The sequence below is a fragment of the Cottoperca gobio genome, chromosome 13, assembly GCF_900634415.1.
Source record: "Cottoperca gobio chromosome 13, fCotGob3.1, whole genome shotgun sequence".
Classification (NCBI taxonomy): Eukaryota; Metazoa; Chordata; class Actinopteri; order Perciformes; family Bovichtidae; genus Cottoperca; species Cottoperca gobio.
Genome location: NC_041367.1, coordinates 31,771 through 52,500, shown reverse-complemented (window position 1 = coordinate 52,500; position 20,730 = coordinate 31,771). Strand labels below are relative to the sequence as shown.

The following is a 20,730-nucleotide window of genomic DNA, read 5'->3' as shown; positions in this document are numbered from 1 at the left end:
ATATAAACAGTATATAAACAGAATATAAACAGTATATAAACAGTATATAAACAGAATATAAACAGAATATAAACAGAATATAAACAGTATATAAACAGAATATAAACAGTATATAAACAGTATATAAACAGAATATAAACAGAATATAAACAGTATAAACAGAATATAAACAGTATATAAACAGAATATAAACAGTATATAACAGAATATAAACAGTATATAAACAGAATATAAACAGTATATAAACAGTATATAAACAGAATATAAACAGAATATAAACAGAATATTAACAGTATATAAACAGAATATAAACAGTATATAAACAGTATATAAACAGAATATAAACAGAATTTAAATAGTATATAAACAGAATATAAACAGTATATAAACAGTATATAAACAGAATATAAACAGTATATAAACAGAATATAAACAGTATATAAACAGTATATAAACAGAATATAAACAGTATATAAACAGAATATAAACAGTATATAAACATTATATAAACAGTATATAAACAGTATATAAACAGAATATAAACAGTATATAAACAGAATATAAACAGTATATAAACAGAATATAAACAGAATATAAACAGTATATAAACAGAATATAAACAGAATATAAACAGTAATAAACAGAATATAACTATAACAGTATAAACAGAATATAAACAGAATTTAAATAGTATATAAAGTGTCTCCATGTGTGCCTCCAGCCTGCGGCCGGCCCACTCGCTCTCTCCCCGCTCAGGTGAAACGGATTGTGGGTGGTCGTGGTGCCGAGCCCGGCCTGTTCCCCTGGCAGGTTCTGCTCAGTGTGGAGGATCTGTCCCGCGTCCCAGAGGACCGCTGGTTCGGCTCTGGTGCCCTTCTGTCCCCGTCCTGGGTCCTCACGGCTGCCCACGTCCTCAGGTCCCAGAGGAGGGACACCAGCGTCGTCCCCGTTGCCCCCGAACACGTCAAGGTCTGAACTTGTTTATTTTTATATACTTTTTACATTTCAACATTTTTATTTCATCTATTGATAATGTGAAGTAAATTACTCCTGATTGTATTAATCCACACTTGAAAGACTATCGTATGTATTTCTGTTCTATGCATTTTCTGCACTGTATGAATTACAAGCATAATATTGACTGTAAACACAATAGGAACACTTCCCCTTTAAGAGAACAGGTAAACAACCATCACTTCCTGACTGCTGACGGAGGAGCGTGATGGCGCCAACGGGGACCAATGAGGAGGTCAACGCCTGCTCCATGTGTTAGATGAGATATTTATGATCCTTTGTACACACTTGAGCGGAGCCGTCAGACAGCAACTTGGGGGTTTCTTAGCCATGCAGTCTGTGGAAACGGTGATGTGTGTCCTCAGCTGAGAGTATTCTCTATGTTTGACTTATCACGTTAATAAATATATCGATTTAACTAGAAGATGCTGTTTTGATTCGAGTTCTTCATCTTTTTCTTCAACAATAAACAATGTTTTTTTTTGCACAGGTTTTGAGAGTTTTCTGTCAGACGAGTGTAAAGAAAACATCAAAATCCACATCAGAGTGTGTGTTTGTAACTGTGTGTGTAGATGTAAACTCTCCACAGCTACATTACATAATGCCTCATGTACATATTACACACTTGTAATATAAACTTGTGTTGATGTGAGTCATGAAGTGGGGAAGCTTCATGATATCTGTTAGTTACATGTATGACTCTGTTCACCTGTAGTGTGTACAACATGTATGACTCTGTTCACCTGTAGTGTGTACAACATGTATGACTCTGTTCACCTGTAGTGTGTACAACATGTATGACTCTGTTCACCTGTAGTGTGTACAACATGTATGACTCTGTTCACCTGTAGTGTGTACAACATGTATGACTCTGTTCACCTGTAGTGTGTACAACATGTATGACTCTGTTCACCTGTAGTGTGTACAACATGTATGACCCTGTTCACCTGTAGTGTGTACAACATGTATGACTCTGTTCACCTGTAGTGTGTACAACATGTATGACTCTGTTCACCTGTAGTGTGTACAACATGTATGACTCTGTTCACCTGTAGTGTGTACAACATGTATGAATGTTACAATACATATCTTTAAAGGAGCTTTTCTCTAAAGGAGCTTTTTCTCACACTCTTCAGCAGAAATCTCCACTTCAGTAGCACTTACATACACCAAACTTTCCACTTTCATTCCTCTCTATATTCTGAAGCTTTGTGCAGAGGGCTTTGTTCACATCTCATTCAGAGCCTGATTTATACAGCTTTTTATTCATTAACCAGATTAAGTAAAACGTGTGTTTCAGGTGTTCCTCGGCCTCCACGATGCTGCAGACAAACGTCTGGCCACCAACTGTTCAGTGGAGCAAATCTTCCTTCATCCAAACTTCCAACCCAACAACTACAACAACGACATCGCCCTGCTGAGGCTGAAGGAGCGGGTGGAGTTTACTGAGCTCATACTGCCTGTGTGTCTGCCTCCACCTCACAACCAGGTGAGAATACTGCGGAATACTGGATGTAAGCAGTAGTGGGCGTAAACAACAGTGGGCGTAGACTGTAATGGGCGTAGGGCTACTGCTCTGAAGTTACAAGTTTGCCGTTTTGGCCGTCACCATCTTGTTTCTTTGGAGTACAACCTGAACAAGAAGTATTTATGCAACCAAAATGTTCTGCTCAACTCTGATAAAACACAAACTGTGAAAGGGTTAAAGTTGTAATACCCAAATCAGAGCACAGCATGGGAGTGACCTGTCATAATGAACATCCTGCTGCAGAAGAAGACGTGAACTAGAGATTGAGATATAAACTCTGTTACTGAGGAAACACATCCAGACAGAAGGAGAACTACAACTCTTTTATACAAACATATGAAGTAAATATTTTGTACCTCTCTTCTTCAGGGTGACCCCCCCTCACCCCTCCCAAACTCTCTGGGTGTAGTTGCCGGTTGGGGAATCTCCAACTTCAACGCATCCTCGTCCTCAGGCGACCCCCCCACACTGACATCTGACCTTCTGCAGTACGTGAAGCTGCCGGTGGTTTCTCAGGACGAGTGTGAGGCGAGCTACACCTCACGCTCCGTCAGTTACAACATCACCGACAACATGTTCTGTGCCGGCTTCTTCGAGGGCGGGAGGGACACCTGCCTAGGGGACAGCGGGGGGGCATTTGTGATGGAGGACGAGGTCAGCCGGAGGTGGGCGGTGTTTGGACTGGTGTCCTGGGGGGGGCCAGAGGACTGCGGCAGTCAGAGGGTGTACGGGGTTTATACTCGGGTGGCTAAATATGTGGAGTGGATACAGGAGCAGCTACAAACTGCCCCCTGGTGGTGAGACAGGCAGGCAGACAGACAGACAAGCAGACAGACAGACAAGCAGACAGAAAGGCAGAGAGACAGGTAGTGAGACCTTTTTAAAAAAAATATTTTCATAACTTTTTCAACCAAAGACCTGAACTCCATTTTCTATCCCAGAATGCTTTGTGACACTCCCTCTGTCTTATTTGTTTTTTGACTCCAACAGGAGAACAGATGTAGAAATCAGGCGAATCTCTGCACTGAAATGTATCTTATACATTATGTCATTTTATTTTATACTCCTATGTATGAATTATATGAACATTTTTATTAATGAACTGAAATAAACAAGTTTCTGTATTTTACATTCTTTTACAGACGTTCTACTTTAACTGTAAAATACAACAAATTATCATTCTGATAACAATCAGTGTAGAAATGTAAGACTTAACGAACCTAAAACGTGAACAAAAACAGAAATCAGAGAAGAGCTTACGATGTATCAGGGTCAATATCGCAATATAGAAGAAAAACTAAAATACTCCCTGTAAACTCGTACTAATAGATTTCAACCAACAATGTCCGTCAAGAATTTTTTTTCAAATGTATTCACAAGAACATTTTTACAAAAATGTTTTCTCTTTTTTACAGATATTGAGAACATTTCGTGAATTTACCACTTTAATCTCAGAGAACGTTTTCTTCTCCTAAATTCAGAGTTTTCTAACAGAATATTACCTCCCTCCCCCAGTTTTGTAATTTATTTATTTTTTACCAACAATGGCCCTAATATACGGTTGCTGGAACTAGTTTATGAACTTGCGGGAAACACTGATATCCACTACAGCTCAGGTGTGAAACATGCAGGTGCCTCCGAACAGCTAATCAGATCACAGCTACCTGACACATCGACGTCTCCTGTTAAACTGGGAATGTGTTCGTTTGGCTCGTTTTGCTTTTAGCTCTAAAGTGTAAACTGGTTCTCAGCTCTCTGTGCCGTTGAGGTCCAGTCTCTCCATGGTGTCTCTGATCCAGTTCAGGAAGTTCCCCAGTCTGGTGTAAACTCCGTACTTGCCCTTGGCAGCACATCTCTCCCCCCAGCTGACCACTCCAGTCAGGAACCAGGTGCCTCTGTAGTTCACCACAAAGGGTCCTCCGCTGTCCCCGCTGCAGGCGTCCATGCTGACGTCCAGGTAACCTGCACAGAACATGTTGTCTGTGATCACCTATAGAACGGACAGAGACGTCACATTAGAAAAAGAAGCATTCAGAGCATGTTTCCTTGGATCATCACAGCCTCATGAAACTTTACAACCACAAACTGCAGACTGAGGGTTTCCAGAGGTTTAGTGACACTAAGGGGATTTCTGAGCAGCTTATAGAAATCTCCAAATATCTAAATTCTTTGATACAAAATGACAGTATACGTTTTTCTATGGTGTTTCTCAAGTTATTTGTTTCTTAATGTATTTTGGGGGAGTTTTGACAATTTTTATCAATTCTGGAGTGTAAAAAAATAAGCTTGTAACGACTTTCAGACTTTAAAGTAAAAAGATCAAATTTACAAAACATATAACTGGAAGGTTAAATAAAACTACTACCTTTTAAGGTTCTGGCTACAGAACAATATTAAAAAATATAACGTTTATTTAGTTGCTAAACAGCCCACTGTGCTCTCACTGTGTATTCATTTCTTTTAATGTGGTCCTTATTGACAGTTTTCCAAAAAGAATGCATTTAAAAATAAAACAATACCTTTTTACATGTCCTATTCTAACAGGCAACCTTTCACTGCCAGGTTTATAAATCACAGAAACTAAAATAGAGTTTCAAATGTTTCATACAAAATAAGAATCATATTTGAGTTTTTATGTTTACCACATTATTGTTAAGCATTTCTTTAAATGTGTTAAGGGAACTACAGATTATTGATTCCCGTCATGGTGTTCAGTATTTGTGGACATGGTCACCTGTTCAGTGGAGGCGGTGCAATCTCTGTAGCTGACCACGGGTAGTGTCACCTTCCTGAGGAAGCGGGACGACCTGCCCAGGTGGCGAGTTAGCCCCCAGCCCGTTACCATACCGCGGTTATCCTCCTGAACACACACACGTCAGACAGGGCTGGACTGAAAGCTTTTTTAATAACAATTAAAGCTTTTATTTAGGTTTCTGAATGACGCTTAGAAAGATTGTCGTCATATTTTATTGCGAAAAGAAATCCTCAAACAAAATCCTTAATTTGAATAGTGATTGTTGGGATTAAATGGGTTAATTAAATATTAAATATACTTTTTATTACTTTTAATTAGATATACTCTCTTAATATAACATAACTCCTCAGTGAAAATTCATTTTTTGAGGCTAAACACCAACAAAATCTGGACTGAAACAGCATATTTGGTTAGAAATTATTACATCTTTCTTTTTTCAATAAATGTAAACAGCTGACAAAATTCTGCATTTTTCATGTAGACAATAAAGTATTTAATCTGACCTGTATTATTACTATTATTATTATTATTATTACAGTAGTAGTGTTCCTAAGGTTGATCCCTGTGGAACACCACATTTACATATATTACAGTAGTAGAGGTCCTAAGATTGATCCCTGTGGAACACCACATTTACATATATTACAGTAGTAGCGGTCCTAAGATTGATCCCTGTGGAACACCACATTTACATATATTACAGTAGTAGTGGTCCTAAGATTGATCCTTGTGGAACACGACATGTACATATGTTACAGTAGTAGTGGTCCTAAGATTGATCCTTCTGGAACACGACATGTACATATGTTACAGTAGTAGTGGTCCTAAGATTGATCCTTCTGGAACACGACATGTACATATGTTACAGTAGTAGTGGTCCTAAGGTTGATCCTTGTGGAACACCACATTTACATATGTTACAGTAGTCGTGGTCTTAAGATTGATCCTTCTGGAACACGACATGTACATATGTTACAGTAGTAGTGGTCTTAAGATTGATCCTTGTGGAACACCACATTTACATATGTTACAGTAGTCGTGGTCTTAAGATTGATCCCTGAGGAACACCACATTTACATATATTACAGTAATATTGGTCCTAAGATTGATCCCTGTGGAACACAACATTTACATATATTATAGTAGTAGTGGTCTTAAGATTGATCCCTGTGGAACACCACATTTACATATGTTACAGTAGTCGTTGTCCTAAGATTGATCCCTGTGGAACACCACATTTACATATATTACAGTAGTAGTGGTCTTAAGATTGATCCCTGTGGAACACCACATATACATATATTACAGTAGCACAGTAGTAGTATTTGGTTAGACAAAAACAAAAAATGTTGAATTTTGGATTTTAAATGCTCTGGAGTTATGGGAAATGTTTGGATCACACAAGTTTGTAGCCTCAACTTTATTTCACACTGTGCACAAATACTTTAAACACAATCAATACACATGCAGAAAAAGATCATTTGAATGTCAATGTTATGAAGGAAGCTTCAAACTATTTGGTACAGCCCTACTCTCTGACTATAAACCATCAGTGTTATAAAAAAGGTTATCTACCTGCAGCAGGTATGAGGACAGGTGGTGGTCGGGGAGGCAGGCGGGGGCAGCGGTGGGGCTCCTGGCGACGGGCCAGGCGAGGTAGAGCAGAGCGATGTCGCTGTCGAATGTGAATGAGTGAAAGTGAGGATGGACGAAAACCTTCTGCACCTTTATCAGCTGCTCACCTCGATCAGGACGCCGCTTATCAATATCACCTGCACACACACAGAAAAATAATCTTCAAATATTTAGATAATTGAATAAATCTTTAAAGTAAAGTTTCCTGCAGAAATGTCTTTAAATGATAACATTTCTACACTGATTGTTATCATTTAAATCAGAACAAATGTTGAGAAAATATAAAATAAATATAAACCAGGTACACACACACACACACACACACACACACACACACACCTATAGTGACGTGATGCACGGTCTCCTCGAGGCAGTGTGCAGCAGAGACCACCCAACGATCAGAGACCAGAGTCCCTCCACAGAAACCGTAACCATCAGACCTGCGGAGCAGAACCTGAACACACCGCGTTTCATACAGTATTATTATTATTATACACATATACATTAATATACTTATTATTATTATTATTATTTATTATCATTTATTATTATATAAATATACATTAAAATACTTATTACTATTATTCATGTACTTATCATTATTATGTATTGTGTATTATTATTATTATATACATATTCATAAATATACTTATTATTGTTAATTATTAATATTCTAAACATATTATTATTCATATTATTGTAAACATATGCATTAATATTGCTATTATTTTATTCTTATAAACATATGCAGTATTATTTTAAAATGATACATTATTGTAATTATTATTATGAAAATATACATTATTATTATTGTTATTGTTAACATATATGTTAAGTGAGAAAACGTTTTCTTTCCTGTGTTAATGACTTCAGAACAGGTGAAAAAAGTATTAATCAATAAGTCATCGAGTTTATGTTGTGTTCAGAGTGTATGGTGAAATAAAACTCAGCTGGAAGAAAACAAATGATTTTAGTGTTTAAAACCCGCATGAATTTATGACGTAATCACAGGAAAGCTCAGGCTTCACAGGTGAAAATAAGAGTAGTTTAATCCACCATATGTGCACACCTGCCAGGGACTCCCTCCTGGTTTCTCCAGGTTCCCCCCCACGATACGAGAAGTCACCCCCTCCTCCCTCAGCTCCGTCTCGTTTCGCCCTCCCTGTCCAGACGTTGTGTTCACAGTCATCAGCTCCTCCTCTGTCTCCGTGAAGTTCAGTCTCGGCTCCCAGCTGTCGGTGCTGTTGTGGTCCAATGTGGTGGTGAAGTTGAACTCCTCAGAGCGCCTTGTGTAAGACAACAAGTCTCTGTGCTGTCGACCGCACGGGAACAACACTGCACAGGAAGAAACACACAAGAAAAGTTCAATCAAAGCTAATCAACTTTATTTATAAACCCCAATATCACAGCTGCACAGGGGAGGGGGAGAGAGAGAGAGAAAGAGAAGAGAGAGGGAGAGACAGAGAGGGAGAGAGGGGGGAGAGAGAGGGAGAAAGAGAGGAGAGAGGGAGAGGGTGGAGGAGAGAGAGAAGAGAGAGAGAGAGGAGAGAGAGAGGGAGAGAGAGAGGAAAGAGAGGATAGAGAAAGAGAGGAGGGAGAGGGGTTTGTGAGTTAGATCCGAGAGCGACCCTCGATATTTATATCTCTTTATGTCTCTTAGCTAGATGATGCTGACGCTCTCCCCTCCTTTTTCTATTTTCTCCTTCCCTCTCTCCCTCTTTCCTCGAGAGAGAGAGAGGAGGAGTGACTGAGACTGAGAGATAGAGAGAAGAGAGAGAAGAGAAGAGAGAGGAGAGAGAGAGGAGAGAGAGAGAGAGAGGTTTAGTCTAAGCCCATAGCAGCATAACTAGGAGCTGGTCCAAGACTGAGCCCCTAGTTATGCTGCTCTCTCCCTCTCTCCCTCTCTCTCCTCTATTCTCTAACTTTAGAAAGTTTCAAGTTTTATGTCCTTAAGACTTGAAGTTTAGCTAATTGATTGGTTTCGTCTGGTTTAATTGATAGATATAATTGGGTATCATCCGCATAAACAATGAAAGTTTATAGAGTGGTTCTTTAAAATATTGCCCAAAGGAAGCATATATAAGGTGAAGAGAATCGGTCCAAGTACAGAACCTTGTGGGACACCATGAATATAAGACTACTGATACTACTACAACTACTGCATATAATACTACTGATACTACTACAATACATTTTATTTTATAGGCGCCTTTCATGGCACTCAAGGACACCGCACAGAAGGTTAAAAACAAGGAACAAACAAGCAACAAAACAAAGTCAGACAGTCATTCACAAACAAAACAGAACAAAAAACAAAAACTGAGAACAGAGAAAAATAAAACTTAAAACCAACAATCAGTTAACAAATGAGTATCAGCAGAGTGGCTGAAGGCTCTGGGCCCCGTGGTGGGAAGAGGGAATAGTGAGTTGGGAGGCAGAGGAAGATCGGAGAGAGGGAGAGGGAGTGTAGGTGTGAAGGAGTTCAGAGAGGTATAAAGGTGCAAGATTGTGAAGGGCCTTGAAGGTGAGGAGCAGAATTTTAAAATCAATACGGTATTTAACTGGGAGCCAATGGAGTTGTTGGAGAACCGGAGTGATATGGTCTATGGAAGGAGTTCTGGTGATGATACGGGCGGCTGAGTTTATGTAGAGATTTGTGAGGAAGGCCAGAGAGGATGGAGATGCAATAATCTATACGGGATGTAACAAGGGCGTGGATGAGAATGGCGGTGGTGTTGGGTGTGAGTGACGGGCGGAGACGATTAATGTTGCGGAGGTGGAAGTAGGCAGACCGAGTGATGTTGTTTATGTGAGCTTCAAAAGATAGGGTGCTGTCGAGAATGACACCCAGGCTCTTTACTTGGGGGGAGGGGGGGACTGTGGAGTTATCAATGGTAAGAGAAAATGTATCAGTTTTGGCCAGAGTGTACTTGGAGCAAACTAGAAGAACCTCAGTTTTATCACTGTTAAGTTTGAGAAAGTTGGATGAGAACCAGGATTTGATTTCCAGTAGGCAGTCAGAAAGGGAAGTGGGGGGAGAGCGGATGTGGGCTTGGTGGAAAGATAGAGATGGGTGTCATCCGTGTAACAATGGAATTGAATATCGTATTTCCTGAAGATATGGCCGACTGGTAGGAGATAGATGATAAATAGGGTTATTTGAAGTGTTTGAGTTGAACAAAGTGGGTACGGCCGGAGAGGTAAGATCTGCATATAATACTACTGATACTACTTCAACTACTACAAATAATACTATAAATACTACTGTACTGGTGCACATAACACTACTAGTATCAGCAGTATTAAGTGCAGTAGTATCTGTAATATTTACAGTAGTATTTAAAGTATTTACAGTAGTATCAGTCATATTTACATTTATTTAGCCTTCATTTATACAGGTAAAAAATCTCATTGAGATTGAGGGTCTCATTTTCAAGAGAGACCTGATCAAATGGCAACAGCACCGTACAAATTATAGACTTACAGGACACTAAACACAGAGGCAACAGTCAAATAAAACATCATAAAACAAATCATAAAAGTGCATTTTCAATGACAAGAACAAACACCAACAGCTGATTTCTCTAGATTTTTTTAAATGACTTTTAAATGTCCCAGGGGGATCAAGCTGGACAGCTTAAGTTCCTGCTGAAGCGTGTTCCAGGTTGAGGGGGCCGAGTATGACGAGGCCTTTTTTCCAAGTTCCGTACAAATTGAGGGGACGGACAGTGTGATGTAGTTTTGAGATCGTACTTACAGTAGTATCAGTAGTATCAGTAGTATTTACAGTACTTAAAGTAGTATCAGTAAATGTTAAATTAAATATGATAGTATAGTGGTCGAGGGACCGCTGGCAAGCTGCTGCCGCGCCTCCACCATGTTCTGCTTGCTTTTCTCTGCTGTAATCTGTTTTCTTTGCTGTAACCTGTGTGTTCTGCAGCTGAAGCATCTCTGCAATCTAGTCATTTGTTTGTAAAAACATCACACTCAGCTAAGGCAGTCACCGTCACTACGATGTCCACAGTGGTAGCCTGGAGCTAATCTCGCCGGTAATGGGCTCACCTGTGCGAGACTGTCAAGTTTCCTCTGTGCTCTATAAGGCTGGACTCTCCGATCTGGCGTGCCTTGCTACACACGCCTGACTAAGGCTGTTTTTATGACCATCCTGCCTGCTCTTCGTGGCTCGAGGGTGTCCCTGTGGTCACGGAGGCTGCCCGTCACAGTGCATTGTCTGTGCCCACCGGCTAACCTGCTGCTAGGTCCGGGTCCCCCCGCCTGGGTGTAGCCTGCAGTCCGTGGCTACAGCTAACTCAATCACTCTGCCCGGCTGGTTCCGTAGCTTCCTCGTCATTACATGGATTATAGAACTGCTGGATTGTCACTGAACCCTCTCCACCACCATGGGGATCATCAAACTTTTCATATGGAGTACTCTGTGTTTCACCGTCACAAGCATCTCCCCGCCGCTGAAATATTCTGTAACGGAGCTGCTGTCTCTCCGATCCCATTACATGACCCCGCAGATATGTACATCGTGGATCACGTCGGAACTTTCATTACGCCAAACACAGCAGCAACACAAACATTCGCTCTTTCTGGTCCACTGAGCCCCGCCCCCCTCGCACCGCCACCTGTACTGTCAATCACAGTGTGCTACTGGTCTTACTCCCTCTAACCTCACTGTTACAGAGTTCCCCATCTCTGACCATAAAGTTGTGTCCTTCAAGGTCAACGACCCCCTATCCACCATGAAAAAGCAACGGACCATCTCCTTCAGAAACATTAAACACATCAACCCCACGGATCTCACCACCCTCATTAACTCCTCCCCCATTCTTCTCCTCTGCTGAACTGGTGAGTCACAAAGACTGGACTCTCAGTGCACATCCAACTTTACACTGAACACCTACACCTCTACAAGAACGCTCTCTCCACCGCAAAGTCCTCCTACTACTCCAACCTCATCAACACTGGTAAAAATAACACTAGAACCCTCTTCTCAACAGTCAGCCACCTACTTCAGCCAGCTACAACTCTCCCGCCAGATGTCTCCACCGACCACTGCAATGACTTCCTGCAATTCTTTGACACCAAAATCAACACCATCCATCATCAGCTGGCCTCATCCTGTACTTCCCCAAGTGATCCGCCCTGGATGGCTACCACCATCCAACCATTCACCAGCACCCTCTCCAACTTCTCACTAGCAACAGAATCGACCATCTCCAAGCTCATCCTTAAATTCAAACCCACTACCCGTCAGCTCGACCCCCTCCCCACTATCCTCATCAAAGCCTGTCTACCTTCCATCACCCCCATGATCACAAGAATAATTAACTCCTCCCTCACCACTGGATCTGTACCCCCCTCCCTCAAAACAGAAGCAATTACGCCGGTTCTCAAAAAGCCTGGTGCTGACCCAGTTGACCTAAACCATTACCGGCCCATCTCCAACCTCTCCTTCATCTCCAAAACCCTTGAACGAGTCGTTGCTGCTCAACTTCAGCTGCACCTCGACACAAACAACCTCCATGAACCTTTTCAATCTGGTGTTCGCCCCAACCACATTACTGAAACAGCCCTGGTCAAACTCACCAACGACCTCCTCCGTGTAGCGGACTCTGGACTACTCACCATCCTTATCCTACTTGACCTCACCGCTGCCTTTGACACCATTTCCCACCAGACACTCATCCAGCGCCTGGCTGACATTGGGATCTCTGGTGTAGCACTTTCCTGGTTTTCATCTTATCTCTACAACAGACAACAATATGTGCAACTGAGCAACCACAGGTCCAAGTGTTCTGCTGTTTCACGGGGTGTCCCCCAGGGGTCAGTACTGGGTCCACTATTGTTCATTATCTACCTCCTTCCCCTTGGCACAATCCTCCGCCACCACAATGGCCACTTTCACTGTTATGCCAATGACACTCAGGTCTACATTTCTACAAAACCCACCACTGCCCTCCCTCCCACATCCCTCACCACCTGCCTACAAGACGTTCGGAGCTGGATGACCAAGAACTCCTTGAAACTCAATGGCGACAAAACCGAGGCCTTCTCATCGGCTCCAAAAGCACTTTATCCAAAACACAAACTTCCACTGCCCCAAACTTCATCATCGATGGCTTCTCCGTACCGTTCTCCAGTCAAGTCAAGAGCCTTGGTGTCACTCTGGACAGCACCCTCTCCTTTGTACCCCACATAAAGAACATCACCCGCACTGCTTTTTTCCACCTGCGCAACATCTCCAGACTCCGCCCGTCCCTGTCCCAATCCAGTACAGAAGTCTTGGTCCACGCTTTTGTGACATCACGGATCGACTACTGTAATGCCGTTCTCTCTGGCCTTCCAACCAAACTGCTCAACCGACTTCAAATCATCCAAAACGCCGCTGCCCGGATCACGACCCGCACCAAATCCTCTCACCCCCATTCTCTTGAAACTTCACTGGTTCCCTGTTCAATCCCGGATCAACTACAAAAACATCCTGCTCACCTACAAAGCCTTTCACAAACTCGCCCCCACCTACCTAAGTGACCTCCTTCAGGAGTATACCCCCTCCCGCTCTCTCCGCTCACCCTCAGCTGGTCTACTGACAATCCCCACATCACGCCTCATCACCATGGGTGCCAGGGCCTTCAGCTGCACTGCTCCCAAGCTCTGGAACTCCATCCCTCCACACATCCAACAGTCCGAAACTGTTACAACATTCAAGTCCCAACTCAAAACTCACCTGTTCAACTCACCTTGAAAGGCGCCTCCAAATAAAATGTATTATTATTATTATTAGTAGTAGTAGTCTCAGTAGTATCAGTAGTCTCAGTAGTATCAGTAGTATTTTCAGTACTTACAGTAGTATCAGTAGTATTTGTAGTACTTACAGTAGTATCAGTAATATTAGTAGTATTTACAGCACCTACAGTAGTATCAGTAGTATTTATAATATTTACAGTAGTAGTATCAATAGTATTTACACTACTTATAGTAGTTATAGTAGTATTTACAGTAGTAGTATCAGTAGTATTTACAGTAGTAGTATCAATAGTATTTACAGTAGTTACAGTAGTATCAGTAGTATTTATAGCACATAGTATTTACAGTAGTATCAGTAGTATTTATAGCACTTACAGTATTTACAGTAGTATCAGTAGTATTTATAGTTCTTACAGTAGTATCAGTAGTCTCAGTAGTATCAGCAGTATTTACAGTAGTAGTATCAGTAGTATTTACAGTACTTACAGTAGTATCAGTAGTATTTACAGTAGTAGTATCAGTAGTATTTACAGTACTTAGAGTAGTATCAGTAGTATTTACAGTACGTACAGTAGTTACAGTAGTAACCTGGGTTCTCTGAGTGATACCTCTCTTGGAGCAGCTTTGTCCGTCCAGCTCCAGCTTGAATCCATCAGCGCAGCCACACTGAACTCCGACTCCGCCCGGCAGGTCTCTGCAGAACTGCACACAGCCGCCGTTTCTATAGCGACACTCCAACACCACTGCACACAACAGTCCAGTGTTACCATGATAACCCACAACAACATTACAGAAACAGTACAAATGCATTTATATAATTTTCTTTCTGATTAAATAAAGATTAAATAAAATTACTTCAAGGGAAAAGTTTATCATCAGCTCTGCGCTTAACAGGCTCTCAATTGAGGTTTTAACTTTTAAAATATATGAAGGGGTTCAATTGCATAACCAATATCTTTGTTTACATTTCTTTCCTATCCAGGTAGTCAATCAAACTAGTGATGGTTTATTCATTTTAAGAAAATCTTTTATCTGTTCTTCATATATTATCTGATATTATCAGGGCAGTATCGTCTGCATAAAGAAATAGATCATAAGAACGTGGAAATTTTTAATGTTTGATACAATAAAAAAGAAAAGTGGCCCCAGGCCGCTGCCCTGAGGAACTCCACAGCTTCATCACCTGGTGATATTTAAACTGTGAGACAGGAGGACATTTTTCAGTATGTTGGAACAGATAACTGAAGATCTTTAAATCCTCAGAGCAGAAACAACAGCATGTTTACCTGAGTCACAGGTGTTGTTTAAAGGTCTTATTTACCTGAGTCGCAGGTCTTTCCGTGGTACTGCGGGGAACAGAGACACAGGAAGTGTCCTCGGTCCAGAGTGCACATCCCTCCGTTCCGACAGGGGTTGGTCCGACAGGGGTTCAGATCTACGACACACACTCAAACACATCATGACTCAGTCATAAAACTTACATTTTACTTTTACCAACTCTTAAATGAATTAGATCAAAAAAGTTCAGACCTCTCCAGGAACCATCACCTTACCGTGGTGGAGAGGTTTGTGTGTCCCTATGAACCTGAGAGCTGTGTTGTCTGGAGCCTTGTGCTTCTGGTAGGGTCTCCCAAGGCAAATTGGTCTCAGGCGAGGGGCCAGACTAAGAATGGTTCAAAACGACCTCATGAAAAAAAGGGAAAGAGAAGGAGAGACCCTGCCTGGAGGAAGCCCGGGACCCCGTATGGAGCCAGGCCCAGAGGGAGGGCCCGACAGCGAGTGCCTGGTGGCCGGGTTTGCCACGGAGCCCGGTCGGGCACAGCCCGAAGAAACTACGTGGTGCCTCCCATCCATCCATCCTGTGGGCCCACCACTCACAGGAAGAACCGCTGGGGTCGGGTGCGCTGTCACACGGGTGGCAGTGATGGTCAGGAACCTCGACGGACCAGACACGGGCAGCAGAGGCTGGCTCTGGGGACGTGGAACGTCACCTCTCTGTGGGGGAAGGAGCCGGAACTAGTGCGGGAGGTGGATCGCTACCAGTTGGATCTGGTGGGGCTTACCTCTACGTACAGTCTTGGCTCTGGAACCGTACTCCTGGATAGGGGTTGGACTCTATTCTTCTACGGAGTTGCCTAAGGTGTGAGGCGTCGGGCGGGTGTGGGGATACTCACAAGCCCCCGGCTGAGCGCCGCTATGTTGGAGTTCACCCCAGTGGACGAGAGGGTCGCCTCCCTACGCCTTCGGGTTATGGGGGGGAAAACTCTGACTGTTGTTTGTGCCTATGCCCCAAACCGCAGTTCGGAGTATTCGGCCTTCTTGGAGACCCTGAATGGAGCCCTGCAGGGAGCTCCAGTAGGGGACTCACATGTGGGAATCGATAGAGACACCTGGAGAGGCGTGATTGGGAGGAACGGCCTCCCTGATCTAAACCCGAACGGTCGTTTGTTGTTGGACCTCTGTGCTAGTCATGGAATGGCCATAACAAACACCATGTTCAAACATAAGGATGCTCATAAGTGTACGTGGTACCAGAGCACAGGTCAATGATCGATTTTGTGATCGTATCATCTGATCTGAGGCCGCATGTTTTGGACACTCGGGTGAAGAGAGGGGCGGAGCTGTCAACTGATCAGCTGATGGTGAGTTGGATCAAGGGGTGGGGGAAGACTCTGGACAGACCTGGTAAGCCCAAACGGGTAGTACAGGTGAACTGGGAACGTCTGGAGGAAGACCCTGTCCGGGAGATCTTCAACTCACACCTCCGGCGGAGCTTTTCAGACATCCCTGTGGAGGTTGTTTGCTTTGAACCTGAGTGGGCGATGTTCAAAACCTCTATTGCTGAAGCTGCGGTGATAAGCTGTGGTCTCAAGGTCTTAGGTGCCTCAAGGGGCGGTAACCCTCGAACACTGTGGTGGACCCCGGTGGTCAGGGAATCCGTCCAACTAAAGGAGTCCTTCCGGGTTATGTTATCCGGGAGGACTCTGGAAACCGTTGCAGGGTACCAACGGACTCGAAGGGTGGCAGCCTCTGCAGAGACAAAGCAGCGGGTGTGGGAGAAGTTCGGAGAAGCTATGGAGAAGGATTTTTGGTCGGCACCAAGGTGCTTCTGGAAAACCGTCCGGAACCTCAGGAGGGGGAAGTGGGGAACCATCCAAGCTGTGTACAGCAAGGGTGGGACCCTGCTGACTTTGACTGAGAAGGTTATCGGGCGGTGGAAGGAGAACTTTGAGGAACTCCTGAATCCGACTAACACGCCCTCTATGGTAGAGGCAGAGCTGGAAGCTGATGGGGGATCATCATCAATTTTCCTGTTGGAAGTCACTGAGGTAGTTAAACAACTCCACAGTGGCAAAGCCGCAGGGGTTGATGAGATCCGTCCAGAAATGCTGAAGGCTTTGGGTGTTGAGGGGCTGTCTTGGTTGACATGCCTCGTCAACATTGCATGGAAGTCTGGGACAGTGCCTAGGGGGTGGCAGACCGGGGTGGTGGTTCCCCTATTCAAAAAGGGGGACCAGAGAGTGTGTGCCAAATACAGGGGTATCACACTTACCGGTAAAGTCTACTCCAAGGTGCTGGAAAGGAGGATTCGGCCGATAGTCGAACCTCTGATCGAAGAGGAACAATACGGATTCCGTCCTGGACGTGGAACAACGGACCAACTCTTCACTCTCGCAAGGATCCTGGAGGGGGCCTGGGAGTACGCCCAATCGGTCTACATGTGTTTTGTGGATCTGGAGAAGGCGTATGACCGGGTCCCCCGGGTGATACTGTGGGAGGTGCTGCGGGAGTATGGGGTGAGGGGGTCACTTCTGAGGGCCATCCAATCCCTGTACGCCTAAAGCGAGAGTTGTGTCCGGATACTTGGCAGTAAGTCGGACTCGTTCCCAGTGAATGTTGGCCTCCGCCAGGGCTGCGCTTTATCACCAATCCTGTTTGTAATTTTCATGGACAGGATATCGAGGTGTAGTCGTGGAGGAGAAGGGTTGCAGTTTGGTGACCTGAGGATCTCATTGCTGCTCTTTGCAGATGATGTAGTCCTTATGGCATCATCAGTCTGTGACCTTCAACGGTCACTGGATCGGTTCGCAGCCGAGTGTGAAGCGGTTGGGATGAGGATCAGCACCTCAAAATCTGAGGCCATGGCTCTCAGCAGGAAACCGGTGGATTGCCTACTCCGGGTAGGGAATGAGCCCTTACCCCAAGTGAAGGAGTTCCAGGCACGTCCAGCTGGGAAGAGACCCCGGGGAAGACCCAGGACTCGGTGGAGAGATTATATCTCCTCACTGGGAACGCCTCAGGATCCCCCAGTCGGAGCTGGAGGATGTGGCCCGGAGAAGGGAAGATTGGGGTTCCTTACTGGAGCTGCTGCCCCCGCGACCCGATCCCGGATAAGCGGTAGACGATGGATGGATGGATGGAGTTCAGATCTGTTTCGATGTCAGACGATGGAAAGCTGCAGAACAGACGCGGTCGAACATTGTAAAAGTATTTAAGTTCAGATCAGGTAATAAAGGATTTGCAGGTCCAGATGAATCCAGATCGATGAGGTCACATACGGATCCTCAGCCTCAACATTAGGGATCATGTTGTTGATGAATATACTCACTTGTGTATTTGTACCAGAACTCCAACTGTGGAATAAGAACCTCAGAGTTATTATATGCACGTACATAAACTGTAGATACTGCATGATGTTGGGATAAAGATCAGAACATCAACTGTTAAAACTTTAGGCTGTGTAGATTATCTCCACAGAGTGAGATGTGTGAGGAAACCATGGAAACAGCAGCTGTTTGTCCCAAACCTGAGAAAATGTATCAATCTGCTGAAAATAGTAAAAAGTTAAATTCTGATGCAGATGTGAAGCTGAGAGAAAGATTTGATTACATTCTGCTTTCATGTGTTTAATGAGTGTGTGTGTGTGTGTGTGTGTGTGTGTGTGTGTGTGTGTGTGTGTTGGATACACACCTTACTACACAGTGATTACAGCATCTGACACACACTAAATGTATAATATATACATTAGAGACAACATAATGAAAACACTAAAAAACAAGGGTTAAAGAAGACACCACAAGAGTTTTCAGCGGCCTCTATCCTCTGTCTATTTTTGACTTTGCTTGTTTGATGTCCTACGTCAGTCGAGGTGACTGTGCGGTTACACCCCCCACGACACTCAGTTTCGGGCTTCTCCTCACCGTCTTCTCGGTGGACTGGAAGATCTCGGCCGCCTCCTCCTGCGAGCAGACCTCCTCCTGACACTCCCTCTCCAGGTCTCCAGGTAACATCTCCTCCAGGAAGAAAGAGTTGGCTCTCCGCCTCCTGGAGGTTGAGCCAAGGACGTGAGCCGCCGCCGGCTGGTCCAGGAACACTGAGGGCCGGACAAAATCACTCTTGAACTTTTACTGCTGATATTATTCTTATTAATGATGCAAGCTTTTTGTGCCCAATTATTTAACTTGTGCGAGTTTGACCGCAGAATCATTTGTTTATTCGTGTCATGGTCCAGTCTCCGTCACTTCCACGCTTCATAGTTGTCTATTTAAGCATTCGATACGATATTATCCAGATACTTCAGTCACAATACTTAAGTCTGAATAAGATATTACCCAACATTACACTATTACCATTACACAACACTTAAATCACGGTTTGATAATATAAGAAGGCTAACAGGAAGTCTGTACAGCTCTACGGCCCATGGATGCAGAAGATCAGGTCATTTTATACTCGGAGGTCGAACTTTTATGTCTTCACGCACCACTGAGACTTTGATAGACACGCTTACACAAACATCCCGACTTCTCTTCTTCTGTTGGCAGTGTTGAATTACCTGCGTCTGTTGCACTACTGATCCCAGTAACCAGGACCTGTGTGTGAAGATGTCAGTCTCACCTGAACACTGGATCAGTGCAGAGACGCAGAGCAGAGTGCAGAGAGCCAGCAGCATGTCTGTCTGTCGTTGTCTCCCGTGAGGACAGTTGTCAGGTGTTTGAGGTGAAATGGAGACTCCAGCTGATTGATGTTTAACCACAGTTCAAATATTGACACAAAGACGTTACCTCAAAGAGGACACAGCAGAGCTTTTATTTTGAAAAACATGAATTTGTGCTGCAGAACCAAAACAGCTAAGAGAGGCTAAAAAAAGAAATATGATCTTTATTTCTCAAAGTATTTACAGTGGGCTACACAATATGATCTAATAACTAGAGAGACGACTTCCTGTGGTGGTGAAACAGAGGACGAAGCTCGCGTCCAAGCCTGAAGGATCAATAATAATGATAATATTAATACATGATAAAAGTAATAATAATAATATATAATCATTTATAATATTACAATATATATATTTATATATATATACAGTATATAGCATTGCCTGCTTTCTTTTCGGCCATGTTGCACACAGAGTTCACCGGTTTCTGTTTGTTGATGGAAACACGCTGCAGGAGGAAAATCAATCCTCGTCTCTTTTCTATTGAACCTGATTAGTTGCTATTAAATGTAAAGAAACAAACTGAACACATTAAATTTAGATGATATGAAACAGTTTTATTTGATAAAAACATTCATCAGTGTTTCATCTTAATCTGATATTTAATACATTTAACAAAACAATTCTTCAAATCAACTTCAAGACTTTCAGTTAGTTTTGAACAACAAAACAGTTCAGAGGGTTAGATTGGTCCCTTAAAAACAGACAAGTAGAGAGAAGAGACAGGTAGACAGACAGGCAGGCAGAGAGATAGACAGGCAGAGAGACACACAGGCAGAAAGACAGACAGATAGAGAGATAGACAGGAAGAGATACAGACAGGGAACGCAGCTCATCGCTGCAGTTTTTCTTCGGACCTCCTGATTGGTTCAGGATTGTCTCCTCGTCAGTTTTTTAAAACTCTAAATATGCAGTTTATAGAAATAAATATGTTTTAGTACAAAAGTCTCTCACAGTTTGGCAGTTTGAGGACGTAAAATGCTTTAAAAGGTTTAAAGGGTGCGTCCTGGTCTATGTGTCCGGGACCAGCGGAGCTTCTGATTG

The 20,730-nt window shown here is 43.2% G+C and overlaps 2 protein-coding genes across 2 annotated transcripts in view; one reads left to right on the top strand and one right to left on the bottom strand.

The window, feature by feature from the left end:
* Window positions 1-3,671, top strand: part of masp1 (MBL associated serine protease 1) — a 38,791-nt gene extending 35,120 nt beyond the window's left edge. The window contains exons 11-13 of the mRNA XM_029445837.1: window positions 722-969; window positions 2,315-2,503; window positions 2,912-3,671. Of these exons, the coding sequence (XP_029301697.1) occupies window positions 722-969; window positions 2,315-2,503; window positions 2,912-3,343 (869 nt within the window). The 3' untranslated portion in view covers window positions 3,344-3,671. The remainder of the gene's footprint in view (window positions 1-721; window positions 970-2,314; window positions 2,504-2,911) is intronic.
* Window positions 3,564-19,641, bottom strand: LOC115017358 (coagulation factor X). The gene is made up of 10 exons (XM_029445704.1): window positions 19,587-19,641; window positions 18,890-19,062; window positions 18,298-18,322; window positions 15,010-15,123; window positions 14,297-14,431; window positions 8,002-8,267; window positions 7,272-7,386; window positions 6,873-7,069; window positions 5,277-5,402; window positions 3,564-4,532 (listed from the first exon to the last, which is right to left on the bottom strand). Exons 1-10 carry the CDS (start codon window positions 19,639-19,641, stop codon window positions 4,290-4,292), a joined length of 1,449 nt encoding a protein of 482 aa, XP_029301564.1. The 3' UTR covers window positions 3,564-4,289.
* Window positions 19,642-20,730: the final 1,089 nt, after the last annotated feature.

Excerpts from the sequence above, each read along its gene's own strand:
- LOC115017358 (XM_029445704.1), bottom strand. The coding sequence starts at position 19,641 with ATGCTGCTGGCTCTCTGCACTCTGCTCTGCGTCTCTGCACTGATCCAG. Across the intron at positions 8,268-14,296 it reads ACAAAGCTGCTCCAAGAGAG|TGTTGTTCCCGTGCGGTCGA; the intron begins GTATCACTCAGA and ends CTTCCTGTGCAG. Across the intron at positions 4,533-5,276 it reads GCACCGCCTCCACTGAACAG|GTGATCACAGACAACATGTT; the intron begins GTGACCATGTCC and ends TCCGTTCTATAG.